The sequence below is a fragment of the Rhinatrema bivittatum genome, unplaced genomic scaffold (genome assembly GCF_901001135.1).
Source record: "Rhinatrema bivittatum unplaced genomic scaffold, aRhiBiv1.1, whole genome shotgun sequence".
NCBI lineage: Eukaryota > Metazoa > Chordata > Amphibia > Gymnophiona > Rhinatrematidae > Rhinatrema > Rhinatrema bivittatum.
In genome coordinates this window covers 16,933-42,964 of record NW_021820984.1, presented here as the reverse complement: position 1 = coordinate 42,964, position 26,032 = coordinate 16,933, and the positions used below count along the sequence as shown (strand labels likewise).

At 41.3% G+C, this 26,032-nt stretch overlaps 1 protein-coding gene across 2 annotated transcripts; it reads left to right on the top strand.

Annotated features, from left to right (window-relative positions):
- Positions 1–517: 517 nt before the first annotated feature.
- On the top strand, positions 518–24,621 carry LOC115082349 (putative ubiquitin carboxyl-terminal hydrolase 50). Of its 2 annotated transcripts, XM_029586584.1 has the most exons (8): positions 518–600; positions 4,882–4,984; positions 6,208–6,405; positions 8,275–8,470; positions 11,664–11,867; positions 19,951–20,093; positions 23,433–23,565; positions 24,366–24,621. In XM_029586584.1, the coding sequence occupies exons 2-8, from the start codon at positions 4,965–4,967 to the stop codon at positions 24,555–24,557; spliced, it is 1,086 nt and encodes a 361-aa protein (XP_029442444.1). In that variant the 5' UTR covers positions 518–600; positions 4,882–4,964; the 3' UTR covers positions 24,558–24,621. The 2 variants fall into 2 exon arrangements, with proteins under 2 accessions (XP_029442444.1, XP_029442445.1); XM_029586585.1 differs by lacking the exons at positions 518–600; positions 4,882–4,984 and adding an exon at positions 5,970–6,079.
- The last annotated feature ends 1,411 nt before the right edge of the window (positions 24,622–26,032 follow it).

Here is a 26,032-nt window from a genome sequence, read left to right as displayed (position 1 = left end):
ATGTGCTCTGGAGTGACTGTTGACTATCCCCCATAATCTAGTTTAAAGACTGCGTTATCTCCTTTTTTTGTTATCTTTTATAGCTCATGCTATATTATGTCCCTGAAGGTTTGCTCTATGCATTTCTGTCTGCCTCAGCTACTCCAGTTCATTCAGCTCTCAAAGCTGTGGTTGCACAACAATTCTGTTTTATTTAGACAGGAAAATATTTATAAACTACATTTCATACAAGCAATAAGTGCAGAGCAAATTAGATGTTTAAATCCAATCGCCTATTTACTTCCAATCTAACACCTCAAGGAAAAGCTTAAGAAGTTGTTTCCATTTTCTGTACATAAATTATAATGTTAGTGGGAGGGATTTGTGAGGAACAGTTTTGCCAAGTCAGCTGGGCAAGCAATGATTATGTTGTATTTTTGCAGCAAGAGATGACCAGGAAATGAATTGCATTGTAAACAAAGCACCAGCGGTCACCTAGCAACTGGATTATGATGTTAGTGTGATTATGATGCCAAGAAAATTTTTTTTAAAAATGGAACTTTTAAAGTACTTGGGTTGCAGGAAGAAGAGCTACAAGGAAGCAGGGAGGAGCTCCTGTAGGTAAGGAGAAACATGCAGAAAAGCAAATAAAGAAGATAAAAATGTGTATAGAACTAGTGGATTAGAACCTTAGATAATTCACTGCGAAAGGCAGTGACATTATTTAATTATCTTTCATAATCAGATTTACGGCTTCACAGTTGTCAGATGATGGATCCAATTCTTTGTATATACTGTGTCGGTATTCTGTTCTAAATGTGTTTTTTTAAATTAAGAAAAGAGCTCCATACAGAGTTTTAGAGGGATAAATGCCTTTAATGTGTGCATCAAAGGTAAGGATAATTTTGGAACATAAGCTATTATATTAATACCATGAGATGTAAGGTTGTTGGAGATCAATATTTGGAGGGCAAATGGAAGAAAGGGGATGTGGCTGGATTAGGGGTTAAATTAAAGAAAAAATAAGCTATTGGCTTTTAGATATGTATGTATCATCTGACTAATTTTTAGATGGAAAGAGTCATATGCTCATTTTACACTTGTAGAAAAAAGTCATATGTTCCACAAATATTGTAATTAGTATACACTGGACCATGAAGGCAGCCTTAAAACGCTTTCAGGTAGCAATAAAGGTCAACATCCAGGAATGTAGTTGGGCCGATTCAAACCTCTCAGGTGAACAGAACAGAATAGGATCTAGAAAGGGAATTAGTACTGGCCCTCCTTCTTTAATTACCCCTGAATCTACATCATTCAAGCTTTACCTCTTATTGGATCAAGCTAAAGATTAGTCAGACACAATGGTGAGGTTTTTCATGTGCTTCTGGGACCACATATGATCCAGAATTAAGTTTTGGCAAGACGAGTATGGCTACTAGAACCAGGGTTGTCACAAAAGGTGGATAAGAAGGGCGACTGCCCTGTGCACCAAGCCATGGGATGGGGGAGAGTGAGAGGAGGTGCCAGGCTGCTCTTTTGAGGCAATCCAAGAGGGAAGGAGGAAGCTGAAAACAACCCTTCTGCTGGGCACCATTTTCTCCAGCGATGGTCATGGCTAGGACACTGGATGAGATACATTTGTTGTCTGTTGGTTTGTTATGAAGAGAGCCTGTTATGCAACATTCTTAAAAGTACAAACATTTATTTATTTAAAAATTGATTTGTATGTTGAAGGGCTAACTGATAAAAATCTTCCTAAGCAATGTACAACATGTATCAAAACAGTCTAACACAGATCATAATCAATTCATAAACAGTAACACAATTCTTCAAATACAAATAGCATCCTTTACTAGTTTATTTCATTTCTCCTTTTTTGATCCCATGAGCTTGCTTGCCTTTTGCACAGTGCTGATGTTGATGATGCCATGTTTTTCTGTAAGGTTATTTTCTAAGACTAGTCTAGTACAGAAAAATAAGAGGCAAATAGAGGCAAACCTTATCTTCCCATTTTTATGGGGGAAGGCCATGAAAAGCACTGGCAGTTAAAATCTCACGTTACTCGGTCCCTTTATCTACTCTTATATCCCCATACAATCTGCATAGAGAACAAGACTAAAAAGATCATCCATCCCAAAGAGTCATTTTAATATGTCAAATATGATGTCCAATTCTGTTAATTTGGTATGACTAATTGTAATGGAAACATTCTACTATCCGAGACGGCAAATTGCAGTGAAAACTTGCATTAAGCGCAATTTATCATATTTGTGACAGGTTTATCAAAATATAATGCAATTTAAGATACCAACTTATTTTTTTCCAGTGATTCTCTGTTAAGAAATGTCACAAAATATTCTGCAGTAAGTAACACACCAATTTGCACATCATTTAGGAGGTAATTTTCAAAAGGATTTACTTGCTTAAAACTGGGTTTTACATGTGTAAATGCACTTTACATGTGCTGCAAGTAAGCTTTTAAAAATTGCTACAGTATATACCATTGAATTGTCAATAGGTTTTACCCATGTAAGTACACTTAGGGACCGTAACTTTCAAACCGGTGCGCAGGCGCATATATGCGTGCATGCATCGGTCCACGCCCAGGGACACGGTTTTATAACTTGCAACAGTATATTTACGCATGTTAATAAAATAGCCTGGCTGCATGCACATGTGTGCCACATTTTTAAGTGGGCAAGTGCGTGCAAATGCCGTTTCTACCATCTAAATCTGGAGATTTTAAAAGGGGCGTGCACCGACGCCATTTTCAGTTTTTACAGTTTGGCCCCAGTTCATCCAGTTAGGTCCTCCAACCCCCATGGTTTACATAAGAACATAAGATATGCCATACTGGATCAGACCAAGGGTCCATCAAGCCCAGCATCCTGTTTCCAACAGTGGCCAATACAAGTTACAAGTACCTGGCAAGTACCCAAACATTAAATAAATCTCAAGCTACTATTCCTTACCGATCAAGAGCAGTTTATGGATTTTTCCTCTAGGAACTTTTCCAAACTTTTTTTAAACCCATTACACTAACTATTGTAATCACATCCTCTGGCAATGAATTTCAGAGCTTAGCGCTGAGTGAAAAATAATTTTCTTTGATTTGTTTTAAATGAGCTATTTGCTAACTTCATGGCATGCCTCCAATCCTTCTATTATCTGAGAGAGTAAACAACCGATTTACATTAACCTGTTCAAGTCCTTTCATGATTTTGTAGACCTCTATGATATTCCCCCCTCCGTTGTCTCTTCTCCAAATTGAACAGCCCTAATTTCTTTAGCCTTTTCTCATAGGGGAGCTATTCTATGCTCCTTATCATTTTGGTTGTCCTTCTCTGCACTTTGCGCACTCTCTTGTGTAACTATATATTTTTTGAGATGTGGTGACCAGAATTACACACAGTAATCAGTGTGGTCTCACCATGAGCAATACAGACAGAGGCATTATGACATCCACCATTTTATTTGTCATTCCCTTCCTAATAATTCCTAACATTCTGTTTGCTTTTTTGATCGCCACAGCACACTGAACTGATGATTTCAATATATTATCCACTTTGACCCCTAGATCTCTTTCCTGGGTGGTAACTCCTAAAATAGAACCTAATATTGTGTAACTACAGCAAGGGTTATTTTTCCCCATATGAATCACCTTGCACTTGTCCACATTAAATTTCATATGCTATTTGGAAGCCCAATCTTCCAGTCCTCCTGCAATTTATCACAATCCGCTTGAAAATGAACTACTCTGCATAATTTTGTTCATCCGCAAATTTGATCACCTCATGGTATTCCTTTCCAGATCATTTATAAATATATTAAAAAGCACCGGCCCAAGTACAGATCCCTGAGGCACTCCGCTATTTACCTTTTTCCACTGTGAAAACTGACCATTTAATCCTACTCTGTTTCCTCTCTTTTAACAATTTGCAATCCACAAAAGGACATTGCCTCCTATCCCATGACTTTTTAGTCTTCTTAGAAGCCTCTAATGTGGGACTTTGTCAAACACCTTCTGAAAATTAAAATACACCACATCTACCGGTTCACCTTTGTCCACATGTTTATTCACCCCCTGAAAAAATGTAGGAGATTTGTGAAGCAAGATTTCCCTTGGGTAAATTCATGCTGGCTGTATCCCATCAAACCATGTCTATCTAAATGTTTTGTGATTTTATTCTTTATAACAGTTTCTACAAATTTTCCGAACACTGAAGTCAGGCTCACTGGTCTATAGCCTTCACTCCACCCAGTTATCCCTGACCCTTAGAACTCCACCAATCTGCCTATTTATCTTTATTTTATAACTTACATGTCATCCGTAGCAGAAGTACATTTATGGGTTGGGCGGCCTCGGCATGCACTGGATCGTGTGAATATTTATGCGCACATCTCAGCTTCATGCCCATGCCCCGTCCAGACCATGCCCTTAGCCCTTTTTGAAAACTTACAAAGATGCGAGTGCTGTGGCATTCACACACAAATCCGGGTGGCTTTTAATATCTGTTTGGTGCGCGTGAGCCCAGCATATTTGGGCATCCCCTAATTAATGCACATGTCTGGCTTTTAAAATTCACCTTTAAGTGTGTAAATGGGCTTTTGAAAATTGCTACTATACTATACTACATTTACATGTGTAACTCCTTTGAAAATTACCTCCTTAGTAGGTGCAGGGCAATGGTTGGTTTTTGAAGGAGAGAGTCAATCCCTTCAGTAAAAATGTGGAAGAATATGTTTTCACTTTTCCCCCTTAAATAAGAATTGCTTTAGTGTGATTTAAAATAAATTTACGTGGAACACATAGATGCTAAAGGTAGTCGATAAATAAAAAATGTTACTCTTTATACCTGTATCAACGTTTGTGAAACTTAGAGATGTTTTCCTCTTCAACAGGAATGGTTTCCTCATTCAGATCAAAGAAAGACTAGAATACCTTTTGAACATAAGCAAAAGTAAACTCTGCCTGCAGATGCAACATGGCACCCAAGAATATGACGTATGTTATGTTTATACTAGGTGGTGGTTGTTTTTTTTAATGTGCTTACATTTCAATTACATATTTCAATTGGGGCAGGTGACTATAGGATTGTCAGCTCATTCCAGGTCAGCCAGGGCTGACATAGCCCTCATTTTTTCCACATTGTATACATGGACTTGTAGTTCTGATTTTCCCATTGATTTCTCTAAAACAGGGGTAGGGAACTTCCGGGTCCTTGAGGGCCACACACTGGTCAGGATTTTAGGATATTCCTAATAAATGTGCAGTAGATTGATTTGCATGTACCCTGCCTCAGCTGTATGCAAATCTATCTCATGCATATTCATACGAGATATTGTGTAAACTTGACTTGTGGGTGGGTGGCCCTGGAGGACCAGAGGCTCACTGCTTTTAAGAAAATCAAAATTACAAATCCCTACTTACAAGGGGACTGGACCTGCCAGTTCACTTCACTAACAGTGAGCCAACAATCCTAGGTGACTGTAGCCTCTTAATAGAAAGCACTCAAACATTTTGGGCACATTATGTGCATTCATTAAAGTGGGTTTATTCCCATTCAAAATGTACAGGGAAAAGCAGTTGTTTGATTGTTCCAAATGTTAATACCCTCCTAATGTTAACTGGGGAAATGTACTGCATAACTTATCCTCTGCAAGGATAAGAAAAGACCCAGTTGCAACAGCTGCAATAATCTTCAAAACACCAATAATGCCCACACAGCCCTGTGCTGAAGGAAAGTTATTGACCAGTTCAAAGCTGTAGTGTAATTAATTTGTTAGCCCATCCTAGTCAAAAGGATTGTGCAGACTTTTCAGTGAGGTCACGCTTAATTATACTTGTTTTAGATGTTGAACAGCTGGATGAATGATAATAATCTGAAAGACCGCTATGGCTACATTTGTGACATCATATTTGTGTTGTAATAATCATTGAAACCAGTGGTCTGGCACTACAAACCTTCATTAATAAAGGGGAAAAAAAGTCCATGATACAATTAGAACTGAAACATTGCAGGAAATGCTGTTATCGTTTCTTCTTGGGTGACTGAGTCATTCAATATTTGGCTGCGCCCCCATATGTTGTAATGGGCAGGTATAGCACTTGTTGTTGTTGTTTTTTCCACTGTGTTTTTCTTGTAGCTGCCTTCATATAATCCGCTGGTGCATCCAATGCCGCAATGTGCTTTTCTGTGTTTTTTTTTTTATTTTATGGTAATGCAGTGCAGAAAGTTCAAGCCTCAAATATGACAGCGATTCTGGGCAAGAGGCTGGATACAACCATGCAAAGAATAGAGGCGTTACCGGCCTCTACAACTTAGGTAACACTTGCTACATGAACGCAGTTCTACAATGCCTTTGCAGCACGACCCCTCTGGTGGAATATTTTCTCTCTGGAAGCTACCAGACTGCTCTTGTTAGGTAAGTAACGTGCCCCCATGGAGAAGCAAGAATGTCACTAAGCAAGATGGCATGAGGGGATATGAAATTAGGCCAAGGTAATGAGATGGTTAGAAATGAACATGCTGGTAAAGGGGCGAGTCACGTACAGTACCGCATGCTATGTAAAAAGAGTCTTCTTCTTAACCTCTGCCTGGTTGCTTTGGTATTGTTAATGTTTTGGGCTGGTATAGAGCTTGGCCTGTTGATATATTGCCAGGAGCAGCCGTCATTAAAATGCTTTATCCTAAACTTACCAAGGATTAGAAAGTAACTACTTTAAAATAAAAAAAATCGTATCACTTTACGAAAAGCTTTAGGAGTACAATTACCCATGTTGAAAGGATTTTGCAGTTGTCGCTAAGTGCTAGGGGGGATCACAGGGCCATGTCTCAGAATCCAGAGTTATAAAGGAATGCTTCTCCATCACTAGGCTCGTTACCAAAAGCAGGTCTCAGAATTCTTGCCGGCAGTTATAACAGGAAATGTTTTTCTTTTTTTTAATTTAAAGGGACTTGTGTTCCACATAAGATGCATACATAGATAAAATTACATAACAACAAATCAATGAAAACTAACATAAAATAATAACAAAGCAATCACATAAACCAAAAGATGGCTGCAGAATTATTTTTTCTTCTTTCTTCCCTTTTTATATCATCACCCTCCCCAATCCAGATGGCATACTCAAGGGCCAGAAGTCAAACATGAGTCTTCTGTGTCACAGCCTCAGCTACAGGGCCCAGTTTTTAAGTCATTCAATTAACAAGAGAAACAAATTAAAAAATTAACTTTTCCCTTCCTCATTCTGATTTATATTTCATTTAGATGAAGAGACCAGTGCTTATAGCTTTCACAAGCACCATTTATAAAGTTGCCACCCCTCCTAATGATTATGACTAAGAATATCAGGGTACAGCTTTGATTCTTATCCAAACTCCAAGTTTGAATTATATGAAGTATGCATGCAACATTCACAGCTGCCAGGTGGACTCAGAAATATCTGGTAAAAAAAAAAAAGAGAGTGCTACTGTAAGGAAAGGTGCACTTTTTTTTTTTTTTAAATATAAAAGCATAAGAAATTGGAGTGGCAGTAGATTTTGACATCTGGCAATTACTTTGGGTGTTCTCTGGAAGTTACTGCCCTCACCAGCTACAGCTCTGCTGAAATCCGATGGAGCTGTCACAAGTTCTCTCGCCATGGGATGCCAGCATGCTGCAGATTGCTTGGTCATTTAGGGAAGAAGGGTTTTACATACAGAAATGGTCTTTAGTAAAATTGCCCACCCAAAAGGTGAGTAAACTTCTGCGCATGTGACATGTTTGTGCACGAGTTTATCCAGGCAGGGCAAGCGTGTTCCTAGGGGGTGTTGTTAAGGAGGAGTTTGCACTTAAGCGCATGCCTTATAGAAGCTGGCAGAATACACAAAGGTTTCCAGGAAAAATGTACACACACCAAACAACAGGTGTAACTTGTGCAGGGCCATTTTGGTAGGATAATTTTCAAAATGGCCTTATGCTTTGAAAACTGGGACAATTTAGGTGCATTTTTGCCAACTTTCCTATGCAGTCTGTTTGAATATTACCCTCCCTAAGCAATCAGTACTTAAGAGAAAGGATATCTAGGAAGAAGACACAGAGGAGCAAGAGTACCAAGAAATGGGCAAACATTTTGAACAATCTGCTTTAACACCGGTTTTATTTTAAAATATTTACATATAGCAGATTAGCATTTTAATGGCTACATTTTACTTAAAGATAGCAACAACTGCTGGTAATGCTAAATTTGTCCTGCAGTTACTCTGAAAGTTTGATTAAACTTAAACTTTATTTTTTAATTTGTCGTTTAAGGGGCAAAGGTGATCTTGCTAATACTTTTGCCAATTTGATGGAGACTATGTGGTTTGGTGATTTTAATTATGTATCACCTGAAGCATTTCAGCTGGCTATCAGTAACCTGCACCCACCGTTTGGAAGGAAAATTCAACATGACGCGCAGGAGCTGCTGATTTATGTGCTGAATGGACTGCATGAAGAAACTGGAAAGGTGAGCACCTAGCTTGGTCCTGCCACTTTTATAGCACTTGTGCCCATTTTATCTTGACAGCACAATTCAGGCACGGCTGGGGACATTTCTAGAGGAAAGCACTAGGGGCAAGCCAAGGAGAAGGCCAGAGAAAGAGTTAGCTCCCCCCTCCCCCCCCCGGCTTACAAAATTTTGTTGTCCTCAGACTGCAGCCACCAACTCTTGTTGGTGAACTTATTGATATTTTTGCCTTAAAATACTTTCTCTCTCCCCTTTACCCCACTCCCCTCGCTCCCTCCCACTGCTCCTTTCCTTCTCATCCCTTCCCCCTCAAAGTAACTGCCCTTCCTGTTCTCTTAACTCTTCCTCTCTCCCCTTTTCTGCACTTCTGTCTTTCCTCTTTCCCATCTCACTCCATTTTCCTTCTCCCCGCTCACTCCCTTTGCTTCCCCTCTACCTCCCCTCCCTTTCCTCCCCTTCTCCTTCCTTTCCACTCCTTTCCCTTCTCATTTTTCTTGCTGTTGCTTCCCTCCCTCACTTTCCGGAAGCCAGCGGCATGGAAGGAGGCTTTTTACTGGTCTTCCGGCTGCTTCTCACAGCAAAATGTCTCCTCCTATCCCATGCAAACTGTCTCTTAGAACGGTAAAGCACTTCCTCCTTCTGGCCAACCGGAAGTATGTCTTCTCTGTCTGGCCCACATAAACTCTTTTCTCATGGCAAAGCACTACCACCTTTCAGCCCATGCAAGCCAGCTCCTCACTGCAGCTGCTCCCTTTGCAGGCCTGCACTGGCCTCTTCACTCGCTGTTTGCCTGCAGCTGTTGTGATTACAAAATTCTGCATGGGTGGCTGCATTTCAAGTCTTGGACTAGTGCCTATAGAGACATAGTAGGTAGAGACAACTGAGGAGTCTTGATGGGTCAATGGGTCCTTTATCTGTCAACTAATCTCACATAACCTTTTTAAATCTCAGATGGGGAAAGATTTAACAGCGCTATAATATTTCAGCAATAATGCCAGACAAAGCCAACCACTAATGAACTAACATGCAGGTCTATAATTAGTAGTGGGCAAGAAAGGTGGCTGCCCAAGGCACAAAGCCACTTGGGGCTGAAAAAAATGACTGAAATGCAAATGTGGGCTGGCAGCACATGCCAAGTCAGGGAGAGTGTTGCTATCCTACTATCCAGGTTGGGGGGGGAGGGGGCTCTGTATTAACGTGATTATGTCTTTTATGAGAGAAAAATACTATCATATAGTTATAATGATTGTCTGCAGTCTTAAGAAAGCAGTTTTTGCTTCATCCCCCACATTTTCCCCCCTTAGTATTACAGAAAGTACAACTTAGATTATGTACAAGGTCAGCAGGCACCCACAGCTTCTCCCTCCCTTCTTCCACCTCCTTCATTCCCTTTGCTAGAAACATTCACTAGGTATGAAATCTTATTGGCTTATTTAAAAATCCTATAGCCCACTGCCTTCAATAAATCATTCGACGCTGGTAAGAGGATACATACATAATATACATAAAAACATTGTAAACACAATACAACAATTTGGCAAATAAGAAAAAAATTATATTCTCTCAGATGCTCTTCATTTTTTGTAATTGGGTTTCAGGCCAGGCTACAGCACAGAGACAGCCCTCTTAAATGAAATTAGGGCTGAAGCAGATAAGGGATATGATGCTTTGGTTGTCTATATAGCTATGAGTGTTGCGTTTGAACTGGTGGATCATGGCTTGCTGTTAAAAAGAATTTCAGAATTAGGCTTTCTGAAACTGCTCTTGCATGGTTTGTCTCTTATTTGACAAATAGGTCTTCTCAAGTTTCCTGGGGGTCGACTGTCTTGGGAATTAGGTCTTCTGCCTATGAAGTTCCACAAGGGTCTGTGGTGCTAGCCTTGCTGTAATACCATTTATGTCTTGCTCCTTTCACTTTTTTATTGAAAATGTAGGCTACAACATATTTTTTATGCAGATGACATTCAGGTCAGTGTGTTTGAGAAATTGGGATTGATGGACAACCTGATGAATTACGACAAATGTTTAGATTGTATCTCTGACTGGGTCATTACTCATGAACAAAGTTAATCCAGATAAATTGGAAGCACTCTGGATTAGCAGAGGAAATCATTCCTTAATCCTCCTGAGATGGGCTGTGTTGGGATCCCTCTAAAGGAGAATGTGACTGCCTTGCATTGACACAAAGTTGGCTATGACACAAGTTTATTCTATGGTGCAGCATTGTTTCTATTTTTTGCGAATCATATCTTGTTTACATCCATATCTGCACAAGTGTGATCTTTGAATGTTAGTACATTCTTTGATCTTTTTACATCCTGATTATTGCAATATTTACTTAGGTTTCCTGACTAGTCAACTAAATTGCTTTCAATTGGTGCAAAACATCTCAGCCAGGGTGATTTACAATTTGCAGAAATATGATCATAGATCTGCTAATGTAGAGCAGCTTCGTTGGCTACCTGTTCTGGATTAAGTTGAAGTTGTTATGTATGGTGTTTATACTACTCCAACGGAACCAACCGTGCTACCTTTCAAGTCTTTTTAATTATTACTGTCTGCTAGAGTATTAAATTCTTCACAGAAAGGATTTTTTAAAATTACATTTCACATGAAATTGGAGCTGACAAAGCATTCTGTCTTTGCCTTTCAAGCACCTCTCTTGTGGAACTCATTAATTACCTTTTGATGTTTAGGTCAGAAACTAACTACTCTAAATTTCATAAATATGTTTATAGCTTGGCTTTTTAGTCTTTCTTTTAATTAATTTCAATGTGTTGGTTGTTGTTTGTAGACTTAATAGTTTTCTTATTCTGTGAGTTGATGTGCTTCTGTATTTGTGATTATGATTTTTATTGCTAACCCCCTTGATATTTGAAGAGCAGTGTATCAAGTGTAATTATCTAAACAAACGCAAAAGCTCAGGATTTACAAGTAGCTGAGGTAGAATTCATAGCCCTTGCTTTCCACGGTGGGGTAAAATAGACATTTTCACAGCCCTGCTGTTGAAAAAAAACCCAACCAAAACAAAACTTAAGCAGATATAGAAAAACAGAGCTAGAAAAAAAGCTTCATTTTTTGTTGTTTTTTTTTAGAAAGATAACCGTACTTGACCTGGAGGACCACCACTACAACTGCTTACTAATGTTAAAAACTAACCACTTTTATTGTACTTTTTTTCTTGTATTTACAGTCTCGCAAAAGACGAAATTCTGGCAGAAAAGAAAGTAGCAGCTTGTTACACTGTTGCTCTGAATCCTCAGTCATCACTCATCTGTTACAGGGACAACTCCGTTATGAGATCACGTGTCTCACCTGTCAAAGCCCCACCTTTAAGACTGAGGCATTCACCGTCCTCTCTCTCCCTATCCCTTCTAGGATCCACTGTTATCTGGAGGTAGGACTAATGCTTATTAGCCACCCTGTCGTGTATTCTTTTCTTAAATCATTTTTATTGAAAAGGTTTCTACCCAAAAGGCCTAGTGCTAGCTCTAAACAAACCCAAAGAGTGAAAACATTGCCATGACATATGCACTTTCATTATAACCAAGGAGTCCAGCCTCCCGCAATTGTGTGGCTGGAATTTGGGGGGGGGGGGGGGGGCAGGGGGAAAACTGCATTATTAGTCTGCATCAATTACAACCTAAACATAATCAATATTCCTGAAGCTTCTCCATCTCTTAATTCAGTCATTTGAAGAAAGCCACAGGGTTCCTTGCCTATCTCTCGGTGGCTGAGGCTGGAGCAGACAGAACAGATGAACGTAGATGCACTCATCTCCCTACCCTAGCCCCTCTCTTCTCATTTGTTTATTTTGAAACATTTATATTCTGCCAGTCCTGAAAACATACCCTCAGCAGATTACAATAAAAACATCGTCATACATATCGCATCCTCTTTGAAAACATGAATACCAGGGCCATAGCCAGCCTCGGCCATAGGCATCATCCATCAGACATGCCATTGTGCAAGAAGCACCTGCTTCCTCCTGCACCAGCAATTAGGAGCACATCAGCCTACGGGGAGGGGGGCGGCTAAAAACGTCACCATTCTCCTCCCTTTTCCTGCTCAGGCAGTGAAGATGAGTGCGGCCCAGAGGGCCACAATAAGCACTGGCCCCCTCCTTCCACCAGCAATAAAGAGCAGACTGGCCCACGGGGGCTGCGAAAAGCATTAGCCTCCTTTGCTCTCTCTCAGCCCTGGCAGGGAAGTTCAGCGCAGCCTGCAGGACCACAAAAAGATTGGGCTTCCTCTTTCAGCTCCGGCAATGAGGAGCAGCTCAGGCTGCAGACCCTTATTGGCCTCCCCCCCCGCCCCAGCAGTGAGAACCAGTCCAGCCCATAAGAAGCATAGCCTTTCCCTCCCCACCACCACAGTGAGGAGCAGGGCAGCCCATGGGACCCATGAAGCAGTGACCTCCAGCCCCCCCTCCCCACCATCAGAAGTAGGAGCAGCAAACCTGGAGACTACAAGCAAGGGGAAGGCTGGTGGGCCCTAAGGGCTGAGGAGGAGGCTGCTGCTGCCCCTTTGCTTCCAGCGTTGAAGATAAAAAGCGAGTGTGAGTGTGTGTAGATGATTGCATATGAGCCTCTGTGTGTGTATATGATTGTATATGTGAGAGAGCATATGAGCCTCTGTGTGTGTATATGATTGTATATGTGAGAGAGCATATGAGCCTCTGTGTGTGTAGATGATTGTATATGTGAGAGAGCATATGAGCCTCTGTGTGTGTAGATGATTGTATATGTGAGAGAGCATATGAGCCTCTGTGTGTGTAGATGATTGTATATGTGAGAGAGCATATGAGCCTCTGTGTGTGTAGATGATTGTATATGTGAGAGAGCATATGAGCCTCTGTGTGTGTAGATGATTGTATATGTGAGAGAGCATATGAGCCTCTGTGTGTGTAGATGATTGCGCATGGGAGAGAGATCAAACGAGCGTGTGTGTATTATTGAGCATATGAGAGAGCATGACTGTGTGGATGTGATTGAGCATGTGAGGGAGCGTATAAGAGTGTGTGGGTATGACTGCACATTTTGGGGAAGGTTTGTCTTTTTGCCGATAATACCAAAATCTGTAACAGGGTGGACAGCCAGGAATGTGTGGAAAACCTGAGGAGAGATCGAGAGAAGCTTGAGGAATGGTCTAAGGTCTGGCAGCGATGACTTAATGCTAAAAAAATGTAGCATAATGCATTTAGGATGCAAAACATCAAAGAGAAAGGTACAGTATTGGAAGTGATATTCTTCTAAGCACAATTCGGCAGGTCCTAGAGTGCCATGAATGGAGCCCGTACCACTCGCGGCAAAGACGAAGCAGGCCCCAGTGTGCCCCGAGCAGAGCCGATCCCTCTTGTGATGAATATGAAGCAGGCCCAGGCATGCTGTGAGCGGAGCCCATCCTGCTCGTGGCGAAGAAGGAGCAGGCTCTGGCGTGCCACAAGCATAGCCCATTCCTCTTGCAGTGAAAAAGGAGCAGGCCCTAGTGAGAGTAAGTCTGTGTGTGTGTGAGTAAGAGTGCAAGCCTGGGGGGGTGAGAGAGAGGGCATGTGTGAGAGTGCATGAGGGTGGGTGCCAGAGAGAGGGAGTCTATGTGAGGAGATTGTAGAGGAATGTGTTTGTGTGTGAGAGATTGGGAGCTGGTGTGAAAAGGGGATTTTGATATGTGAGGGTACTTGTTTGTGAGAGAGGGAGAATGTGAGGGCATGTGTATGTGTAAGAAAGCAAGTCTGTGTGAAGGGATATATATGTGTGTGTGTGTGTGTGAGAGAGGAAGTCTATGTGTAAGGAGGGTGTGAGTGAGAGAGGGAGCCAGTGTGCAGGAATGTGTGTGAGAGAGAGAGACATAGGTAGCCTGTGTGAGATTGTATGCATGACAGAGAAAGGGAGTCTGTGTGAGTATGTGTGCAAGAGAGAGAAGGAACCTGTATAAGGGAATGTGTGCCTGCGAGAGAGAGAGGGAACATGTATGAGGGGGGGTGTATATGCACCTAGATAGTGTGTGTGTGTGTGTGTGTGAGTGAGTGAAAGAGAGAGAGGGACAGAGGGAGCCTGTGTGAGGGGTCAAACTCTGGGAGTGGAGATAGTGAAAGGGATTGAGTCTAGAGGGGGAGGGGAGAGATAGTGGCAGGTGAAGGAGCTGGGGTCTAAGAGGACAAAGTTAAAGGAGACTGGCCAAAGGAATAGGAAGAGGGTGAAAGATCTTACAGTGAACTTCTAGGGAGATTCTGCTCAAAATATTTAAAACTCTGCATCTTCAAGTAATAAAAGTTATTACTTTTTTCTGTATTACATTTTGATTTAATTACTTAAAGACTGTCATGTATATTGTGTTATTTTGACCAATATAAAGTATGTAGAATTTTGCAGAATTTGAAGTTTTTGTGTGCAGAATTTTAAATTTTTTGTGTGCAGAATTCTTCCAGGCGTAACAGGTAGATAAAGAGATGGTAAAAGCGGGAAAGATGCTTGGCTGCCTAGGGAGAGGAATGGTCAGCAGAAAAAGGGAGGTGATACTGCCCATGTAGGTCCCTGGTGAGACCTCACTTGGAATACTGTGTACAGTTCTGGGGACCGCACCTTCAAAAGGATATAAACAGGATGGAGTCGGGCCAGAGGGCGGCTACTAAAATGGTCAGTGATCTTCATTCTAAAGCATATGGGGATAGACTTAAAGATCTAAACATGTACACTCTTGAGGAAAGGTGAGATAAAGGAGATATGATAGAGACATTAAAATCTTAAATGTTTCCATGCACAGGAGATGAGCATTTTTCAACGGAAAGGAGGCTCTAGAATAAGGGTTCATTCGATGAGGTTGAACGGGGGTAGACTCAGGAGTAATCTTAGGAAATATTTCTTTACAGAGAGGGTGTTGGATGGGTGGAACAGCCTCCCAGTGGAGGTGGTGGAGACAAAAACAGTATCTGAATTCAAGAAAGCATACAGGGGATCTCTAAGGAGGTAATAGGAATTAAAATGCTAAATTAATTGAAGAGATGGGCAGACTAGATGGGTCATATAGAAACATGACAGCAGAAAAAAGACTGGGGCGGATTTTAAAAGGGTTACACGCATAAGTTACATGCGTAACCCTTAAAAAAACCCCAAAAAATAAACCCTGCGCGTGGCTCGGTGGCGCGTGCAAGCCCCGGGACACGCGTATGTCCCGGGGCTTTGCTAGGGGGGCGTGTCGGGGGCATGGCTGAGGCCTCCGGACCAGCCCCCGGGTCAGGTGATGGCATGAAAGCGGGCCATCGGCGCATGCGTGTTACGCCTGCCTTGAGCAGGCGTAACTTTTGCGATAAAGGTAGGGAGGGTTTAGATAGGGCTGGGGGAGTGGGTTAGGGAGGGGAAGGTGGGGAGAGGCGGAGGGAAAGGGCAGCGCGTGCAGGGCTCGGCGTGCACAAATGTGCACCCCCTTGTGCGCGCTGACCCCGGATTTTAAAAGATATGCGCGGCTATGCACGTATCTATTGAAATCCGGCATACTTTTGTTTGCGTCTGGTGTGCAAACAAAAGTACGCGCTAGCGCTTTTAAAAAAAATGTACCCCTCTATGTGAGAGAGAATGAACAAGCGTGTGTGTGTGTGTGTATGAGCATATGAGAGAAAACAAACGAGTGAGTGGCAAGCAAGAGAGAACAAACAAACGTGTGCATGTGTGTATAATTGAGCATGTTAGAGTGCATGAGTGAACATATGTGTATATAATTGAGCATGTGAGAGACATCAATCAAGCATGTGTGCATGATTGAGTATTTGAGAGAGATTGAATGAGCATGTGTGTGTATCATTGACCATGTATGCAATAACCCTCTTCCACCTAAGCCATGAAAATCTCAGGACATCTGGAAATCAAAGATGTGGACAGCAGGAGATTTTAATTTAGTTTTAGTTTAATTATTGGGTGTTTGATGTATCACCTGTTTTGAAATATTTTATAAGCATTTGGAAAAAGTCATGAATTTTAAATTTCTATTCTATTCAACTTAAAAAAAATATATAATTTTTATTAGTATGATTTTATTGTTATGATTTATATTTCTTGATTTTATTGTTTGATGTTTTATGAGGAATGGTGATGTTTCTGTTTTTCCATAGTTGTATTGCATATAGAGTCTGGCTTGTTGCAGTTTCCAGTTCAGTTTTTGTCTGCATGTTTCTATTTGCCCTATATGCTCTCTTTATTCAGTATTTGATGAGGATCTATCTGTGTTCTATATGTGTGAACAAGGGGAAGTGTTCTGCTGGTTTGTAGTTTCTATGTAGTGATCTATAGCAGCCTGGTTTGTTCTGTGTTCCTAATAGGGGGTGTATTCGTGTTTTAGGGCCTGATGTAAAATTTACAGTGTTGTCTTTTCATAGATAGGTTGTTACTGTTTGAGTGCTGGCAGTTTGCAGTGTTTTGGTCTGGGAGGTTTATTATATTGTAATTCAGTTATGGCTTTGCGAGGGTCATGTCTACACCCAACACATATTACGAAAAACGCATTTGGGTTCCAAATGCGTTTTTCTTTTTTTACAGGGTTTTCTGATTGGCCCCATAGCAATGCATGTTGTGAAAGTGATTTTGTTTTTTACCTCAGAATGGTCATGTTCTTGTAAAATCTGTTATTATAAATGCATGTTGTTTAATTGTATGTGGAGAAGGTGTGACGGAGAGGGTTAGTGGTTAGATTGGAGGCCCATGATTGCAGGGTTCTGAAGGGGTGCATGGCCCCCAGCCCAGGACTGATACTGCAATGACTGGATTAAATAAAGGTAGGAGGGGATATAAAATAAGGGGGTAAAAAGATCCCTTGTAGTTGCAAATGAAGGCTCATGGCACCAGGATCTCTGTACTGGTTCCAACTGAGCCGGAAGGCCAAAGGAGCAGGAGGAAACTTATAGGTTAAAATAAAATTCAAAGCCCCCTACCTTTAGCCGAGACTCCCAGCTCGTGGCGGTGTAGGTTGTGTTCAGGGAGAGGGTGCACTTTTTCACTTGGCCACACATGCCAAATGGCCTGGCTCAGATGAATACTAAAAATAATAATAATAATAATCCTGCCCATGCCTAACACAGACTACTTCTAACTCTTGCTCTCATATTAAGCAATAGAAAAGGTCTGGGAAAAATAAAAATGCCTACGCCTTTTTCTGACACATTATTTTCTTCTGTTTGCACATCAAAGAGAAGAGCATTCCACAGAACACGACCAGCCACCATAAACATCTTAGACCGTGACTCGGCAAGGGCAATTGTTATGAGTGATAGAACCACCAAATTCAACTATCCTTTAGAGCGCAGGCATTTGGTCAGAACACAGTGTGTAGTCACTGTTTTAAACCACTCAGGCACATTTTCTCTACTCGTGATAAATAGCGTAAAGGCTCTTAAAATTGAGATGCCATTTAAAAGGCAACCAGTGCAAACAGCTCAGTATGGGAGAAGCAAGGTGATGCAACCCAACAGAAGCTGCACTGCTGCATGCTAAATAAACTATAATAGCAGGGCAGGGAAACCTGTCTATAAAGAATTGCAGTAATCGAGATAGGGAAGGAGAATAGCCTGCAATACAGCCTTAAAATCAGGAAAAAAAAAAGGCATATGTCAGGGTAAAATCCTAAAAAAGATGCTTTTGTAACAAATGTAACCTGTGCCTTAAGAGAGAGTTTAGAATCAAATAAGATTCCCAGGTTACACACATTAGTTGAAATAGGGCATAAATAATCTTTTAGTCTGTGTAGGTGATACAGAGCCTACTGAAGGAAACGGGAGGGGAGAGGAGGGGTGAACTTGGAGTAGACAGATAAAGCAGTCAGAATGCGTGAGCTCGCAAAGATCTCTTAAATCAAATCAAAGATGATTTTGATGAAATTCTTCTAAAGAGACATCACCTCATGCAGGAATTATATGTTTATACAAAGGATCTTTGCCCCTCCATCTGTGGCCATCCATGCACCAGCTACAGAGACTTGGATGCGTTTTTGGAAGTCTGCAGCTGCCGCTGTCCCACAGCTGGCCGAGGGGGGCATTCATTTCACGTCATAGAAGCCTTGCTGACCAGCTTGTGTTCATTCAGCCCCTTTTTGTGTCCAGTTCCATGGGTCCAATACATGCCGAGGGCACGTGTAGCAAAGTCACTTGTGTTTTGAATTGAAATAGCGCAGCCATCCTTTTTATACTTTCCAGAGAAAATCCGTGTTGTCTTTCCCTGTAGGAGCTTGTGTATGCTACAAATGACAGTTCACAGTTAAAAGGTTTTCACATATATCTTGATGTATTTTAAGTTTTGTATTTGTATATACTCTAAAGAGTTTCAAAACCACAAATGGACTCTCTTTGCATAAGGCCTGTGTGAATCTATGCAAACTTGCCATACAGTTGCAGCAGAACTTCATTAAATCTAGCACAGAATTTGCTAACCCTTGCCCCAGAACCTTGAAAAATCTGCCGCAGGAAACCAGAGGGTCTGCCTATAGCTTACATCACAAAATGATCAACTTAACTTGTACAGTTAGGGGCAGATTTTCAAAGGGTTACGCGTGTATGATACACGTGTAACCCCCGAAAAGCTGCCCCTGCGTGAGCCGAGCACAAGCCCCAGGACGCGCATATGTCCCAGGGCTTGCAAAAAGGGGCGTGGCCAGAGCCTCCAGGCACAGTGGCCATTTGCCACTGTGCCTGGAGGTAGGCGTAACTTCTTCCACAAAGGTAAGGGGGAGGGGGGTGGAAGGAAAGTTCCCTCTGAGGCTGCTCCGATTTCGGAGCGGCCTCGGAGGGAATGGAGGCAGGCTGCGATGCTCAGTGCGCACAAGTTGAACAATTGTGCGCCCCCTTGCACGCGCCGACCCTGGATTTTATAACATGCGTGCGGCTGCACGCGCATGTTATAAAATCGGGCGTAGATTATTTGTTCACGCCGGGTTGCACGAACAAATCTGCGCCCGCGTGCAGGTTTTAAAATCTGCCCCTTAGTGCTTATTGGCACACTTTGCCTACAAAAGACTTTGCAGTGCCTACTAGTGAAAGGTATTTGATTCAGGCTTTAACCTACATAATTTATTTAATTTAAATATGCTGTTTGTCAACCACCAAAATGGTAGGCAAAAAAAAAAAAAGGCAATATGTGAATGTACTATTGTATTATGTTATTTCCTAAGTATCTAGGATACCATTCTTATTTTTCTAATTAATTTTAATTGACCTCCTTTTCATAGAAATCAATGGCTTATAAGCAGTTTGTATTCCAATTTTATATTGCACTGTAATTTTACACCACGTTAGAGCTAGCATATAGATTATGCAGAATCATTGTTAAGATGATTCTACACAATCCTTAACATAACACCTGGGGGTTACCTGCATGGAGCGGCAGTTACTATCATAAGTAAATTGCTGGGCAGACTGGATAGACCATTCCGGTATTTATCTACCATCATTACTATGATACTATGTTACAGTTTCTTCCTTAAAATATATTTCCACTTGGCAGGAATGTCTTCACAATTTCTTCCAACAAGACACTCTGACCTGGGGCAATAAAATGCATTGTTCTTTCTGTGAAACAAAGCAAGATACTTCTGTAAAAGCCTATATATCCTCTGCACCAAAGATCATAATATTGCACTTAAAAAGGTACTGTACCATTCATATTTTCTTGGAACATTTCCATTTCTGAAGACATGCCAATAACTACTTGCAATGCTTCACATATTTAGAGCAACCTTGGTGCACTCTGAAATGCAGAGCTCCAATTGTTTTGCAAAAAGCAAAACCGCTAAGCAATTACAGAATCTAAAACTCCACCCATGGTGCCCTGGATAAATGCTATCATGGTGCGAGTTGTTTTCTCAAACTATTAAAAAGGGATTGTAAAATACTCAAACATCTATTGTAATATTTTAAAAGTGTAATCTTATTACCACTTTCCATGAATATTTGTCAGTTTTTAGATGCAAAGGTTATCAGAAGCCTTGTATTGGGCTATTTATATGGTAAGGGGCATCTCTCAGCTGAGAGCAGCTTCCCACTTATATCATTCACCCTGCTTTTTCTGACAAAAAATGTGCGAAACCTAAACTTTTGTGAAGCTAATTTAAAACCATACTAATAGCACCCTGGTTTTAAATTAGAGTTGTGCAATAAGTTGACTTAGAAAATAGCCACTGCTATTTCTAGCATCAGTAGCATGGGATAGACTTAGATTTTGGGTACTTGCCAGGTTCTTATGGCCTGGATTGACCACTGTTGGAAACAGGATGCTGGGCTTGATGGATCCGTGGTCTGACCCAGTATGGCATGTGCTTATGTTCTTAAAATAATTTAGTTTTTGCACATTTTTTTGGCATACAAACCGAAAAAAGCAGGGTAAATGAAATAAGCAGTATATTTATGTCATTTATAAATCATCTATCATAAAATTCCTAGGCAGCATACATAAAACCATTCCTAATAAGAACATGTAACAAGCCTAAAATAATCAATACAGCTGAGAGATGCTCATTTCCTTAGAGCCAAATATAAAGCTTTTGATACCCTTGCATCTATAAATCTAAAAACTGATTAAAATTTATGGAAAGTGGTAATGAGACTTACTCTTGAGAAATATTAGGATAGGTATTCTTATTCTAATTTCTCTTCCCAGTTTTAAGACCCTGTTGTAATGTAACTTTTGTTCTCCTTGCACTTGTTTTTCGTTTCTTGTTCTCACCCCTTGTTTTATGTAAACCGGCATGATGTGGTTTCTAATCATGAATGCCGGTATAGAAAAACGCTAAATAAATAAATAAATAAATAAATAAATAAAAGGTATTCTAATATTTTATAGTTCTTTCTAATAAATAGTTTTTGGTAAAGTTGCTTACCTGCCTGACAGCAGGACAAATCATCCGATGGTGCCGACAAAGAGATTTCCTAAGCTTGTGCAGGAGTTCCACGCAGCCACCCAGTGCAAGCCTCCTCAGTCTTATCCCCGTGCAAAGCGGCCACGGGACAGGGGGAAGGGTGGGATTACTACCCTTCCCTACCGGTTACTACCCTACCGGTTACTACCCCTACTACCCCTAACTAATCAAGCTTGATATTTTACTTGGTTGCAGCTCCATCACTGCTCTCTACATTAATGGTGGGGGTGGAAGGGAAATAGAACCAAAGAGCTAAGAGAAACAGATAAGTATGAGAGAAAAAATGTGAAGCTTGCTGGGCAGACTGGATGGGCCGTTTGGTCTTCTTCTGCCGTCATTTCTATGTTTCTATGTTTCTATATTGTGTGGCTGGTTTACCCTGCTACGGTTAAGCAACTTCGCATTTTCCGTGGACAAGCAGGAGCAAAATTCAGACACAGAAGTGGGGGACTCGTGAGCCGAGGGTTCATAAAAATATTTGCTTTTTTGAGCTGTATTAGAAGTACACGCAACCTGGTTGAATAGAGGATGGTGGGAGAGCTGAAACAATTGGTTAAATAGGCTCTTGAGTACTGCTTGACAGAATTTACTGCGTCTGTGAGAATTTCTCTCTGAACAGTAAGGGCCGGATTTTAAAAGGGGCGTAACCCTTTTAAACCCCCTCCTGCGCGCGCCGAGCCAAGCCCCAGGCGCGCATAAGTCCCGGGGCTTGCAAAAAGGGGCGGCCGGGGGCCGCGGTTTTGGATCGGGGGCATGTGGGCGGTCCGGGGGCGTGGCCGAGTGCCCCGACACAGCGGCCTGTGTCGGGGCCTGCAAGTTACTATTGCCCGGAGGCAGTAGTAACTTTTCAGATAAAGGTTGGGGGGTGGGGGTGTTAGGTAGGGGAAGGTGCGGGGGGAGGGAACGGGCAGCGCGTGCAAGTTGCACAAATGTGCACCCCCTTGCGCGCGCCGACCCCGGATTTTATAAGATACGCGCGTATCTTATAAAATCCAGCGTACTTTTGTTCGCGCGCCCGCTGTGTTTTAAAATGTACCCCTAAATGTTTAAGAAAAGTGTGAACAGAGGTAGCTGTTTCACAGATTTCCTGATCCAAGGCAAAGCGGAGCTGTGCTATAGAAATGTATTGTTGCTCTTACTTGGTGAACTTTTATTTGGAAGGTGAATCCCTGCAGCAGTGTAGCAAGACGCTCTGCAGTCTGAAATTCAGACTGAGTTTGTTTTTGGGGGGCGGGTATGAAGGGATTGCTCTGGTTTGTTAGAATGAGGACTTGGAAAAATAACAAGTAGGCAATACCATAGCTTGATTCAAAGTAAACTGAGAAAAACTACCTTAGGAAGAAACTTGAGTCCTCAGAAGCACTCCGAGGCCGATGCAATACGACCGCTCATACTAAGTGCTCATTTTCCTAATGTGCACACTGCCATGCCTCCTGGGCAGCTACTGCAATATGTAAATGAGCTGCGTTAAAAAGGATGCACTAGGGATGAGTTCTGTGTCCCTAATGCTCAAATTCTTCAGGCGCCCAGGAGCCGTGGATGGGCACTCAATATGAGCATCCATTTTATCCCAGCTCAGTTGATTTCACCCAATATACATACCTGGAACTTGTATATTCAGTTGGCCCGATTTTAAAAGGGCGACACGTGTAAATAACATTGCTGGGCTTTTTTTTTTTTTCATTTTTGTTGCACCTTCTCCATAGCAGAAGTAAATTTACGTGGCACTGGATCTGGGTGCCCAGACACGCAAGATGTATGTGCTGCGGGAGATACGTGCACATCTGGGCAGCTTTTAAATTAGGTCGGCATGTGCAAGTCCTACTTGTGCGTGCATCGCCTAATTGATACATGCACCGGGCTCTTAAAATTCACCTTTATAGTCTTTTGTGTATGTTTTATTTATTTATTTATTTATAAGACTGCAAGACTCCTTTATGTAAAAAACATGAAAGGCAAATATCAGATACAACATCATCAACCTATCACTGTTGCCACAAGCCCCTACAGAGATGACACTCACTATTGTAGGACATAGTGCATGTGCATAATAGATCTTCCTTCTTTCCAGGTTTGAATATGAAGGCCAATATAAAAGAAAACTGAGAACAGATGTCACTTTTCCAGTAAACAATTTGGACTTTACGCCTTTTCTTTCTCCATCTTTACAAAGGTGTCCAAGATATCACTTGTATGCTGTGGTGGTAAGTTTGACAAGGGCAGTGTTGTCTTTGAAAGAAATATAGTGCACAAGTGTTTCACCCGCTTCAGGACGCTGTGTGAAATGAAAGTTGGGCATAAAGGGACTGCAAAACATTTTCATTCAAATCCCACCTACAGCCCTAACAGAGTCCCAAGACCTATCCCTACATAAAATGACCTAAAAAACAGAAATGTACTTTGTGTCTTTAATAACTATACTTATAAGTGGACATAAAAATTAGCATAATTATTGCTTTGTATTTTCATTAATTTACCCAGCAACCATATTACTTCATTCATGCTGCAGGTTTAAAATAATTTTGCACTTACAGCTTCCCGCCTGAGCTACCACAAATAGCATTTTATCTCAGGACCCCAGTTTGTGAACTCTCCCTTCACTTCTCCCCAGCACAGTAGGTCAGGGCGGGTTATGATGAGATCAGTGTTAGGACTCTTGCATTTCCATTTTGTTTGACCAAGTAAAACTTCACACAAAACCCAATTACACTAATATTTTTTATATGCACTCACAAAAGACATTCTGGGGTGGGGGAGGATTTATGTACATAACTTTCAATTTTCAAAAGTGTGCATGCAAATGGGGACAGAGGAAGTTACACCTGCTCCGAGCAGCGTGTTTCTTTCTGCATGTAGGTACTGGGAAAATCTGAGAATGTTCAAAGCAGACTTATGCACATAAGGGCACTTTGAAAATTCATGCTACAGGCTGCTTGAATATTTACCCTGCCTAAGGCAAGGAAAAACAATATTTGTAATTTATTTATTTATTTTTTTATTGCAGAATCATTTTGGTGATCTGGACTGGGGCCACTATACTGCATATTGTAAAAACCCTGTGACACAGCGATGGTACACTTTTGACGACACAAGATTCTTTAATATTCCAGAGTCTACAGTACAAACATCAAATGCTTACATGCTCTTTTATACCTGTCAGCCATTTAATGTGCCAACATGTTCCCCACCATTATAAGAAAATGTGCACAGCTGTGTGAATAAGTTAAGTTCTATCATTAAAAAGCACCTCTCCTCTGCTAGTCATTGGTTGTGGTTTCAGCCACGTTTCACCTTTCTTACCGTACTTTGTGCAGCATAAATTCTCCTGTGCATTATACGATGCACAGCTATTTCATTCTGATTGTGTTACGAGCTTAGGCTGGCAAGTTGCTGTGATAGGCAGGTGATACATTTTAAATAAATTGCAGCTGGATAAACAAACATTATTGGAATGTACTCAAGAATGCTTGATGCCACAAAACTACCACCAGTACCGAGTATTTGAATGTTAAAAAAAAATATTGTTCTGTTGTGTTCCTCAGTCAGCCTCTTAGACCTGAACACTACCCTATAGCAGATGCCGCCTCTTCTCATTTCTAGATGAAGGATCAATCTGCCAGAATGTGGTAGTTAAAGGTAAGAGGTAGCTTGCTCCCCGCAGGTTCTGGAGAAGGTAATACTAGTAGAGCCCTGTTTCTTATGAGGTCACCTCTCTTGCTCTACACTCACAGAACCCAGATGACTTTTCAGGGCAAAGTCACCCATCCCAAACCTGCAGAAGATACTCTTAGCAATACAGATTAGAAGAGGTTGTGTGGCCATGCCTCCTGGCATCTGTAATCCGTCATGAGACTGATTGAGTGAAGGCAGAATATAAAATGCACATAAATAGTAAAGAAATGTAAGGCACCCCACTATCAATAGGAGGTATTTGTTTATGGAATCTGTGCTAGGCACATCTTATGAAAGCAATGGATGATTCTGCAGTGGCTTAAACTAACCTACAGTTAAGGGCATGAAAGGACTCCAGTTTAGGTACAGAATGGTTGTGAAGAGGAATTCAATTGTTTAAAACATCTAAGAAAAAAAAAGGTACAAGAAAAATAAAGACTCTAGAGCCCATCATAAAATCCTTCATTGCATCTGCTGTATTTGAAAAGCACATTTAGGGCCAAATAGTGGTATTTTACTTTGTTTGAATTAATCTGGGATTTTGTTACCTCTGACCTATAAGATGCAACACTTTTTGGACATTGTAAACTACAATACTTATCTTGAATTCCGAGTTCTAGCAATAGTGACTTTCCTAATGGAAATACTGTCAAATACAGTAAAGTAAGAAAACATAGTGAAAGAGCTCACAGGCCAATCCAATAGAGTGCACCCAGCCTAGCACCCAGATTTATGTACGGTAGGAGAGGTGTTCTGGATGCACTACATTATCACCCGATGCAATAAGGAGATTAGCGTGTCCATAACCCGAGCCCAAACAAATGCATAGCCAATAGTGCTCATCACATGTAAGTTCCATGGAGATGAGGCTATTATTTATTACCCCTGATTCAGAAAAATCGCTGGGCACCTAATGGCACACTTTTTAACGTGGCAAACGTGGTGCTGGTATTAAGTCAATCTGTGAGTCAAGGGCTCAAGAGAAATTTAAAAATTCTG

Bases quoted from the DNA above. Each gene is read 5' to 3' on its own strand.
- LOC115082349 (XM_029586584.1), top strand. From the start codon at position 4,965: ATGGCACCCAAGAATATGAC. The intron at 6,406-8,274 runs GTAAGTAACGTG...TTGTCGTTTAAG, and splicing joins TACCAGACTGCTCTTGTTAG to GGGCAAAGGTGATCTTGCTA. The intron at 20,094-23,432 runs GTACTGTACCAT...CCTTCTTTCCAG, and splicing joins ATAATATTGCACTTAAAAAG to GTTTGAATATGAAGGCCAAT.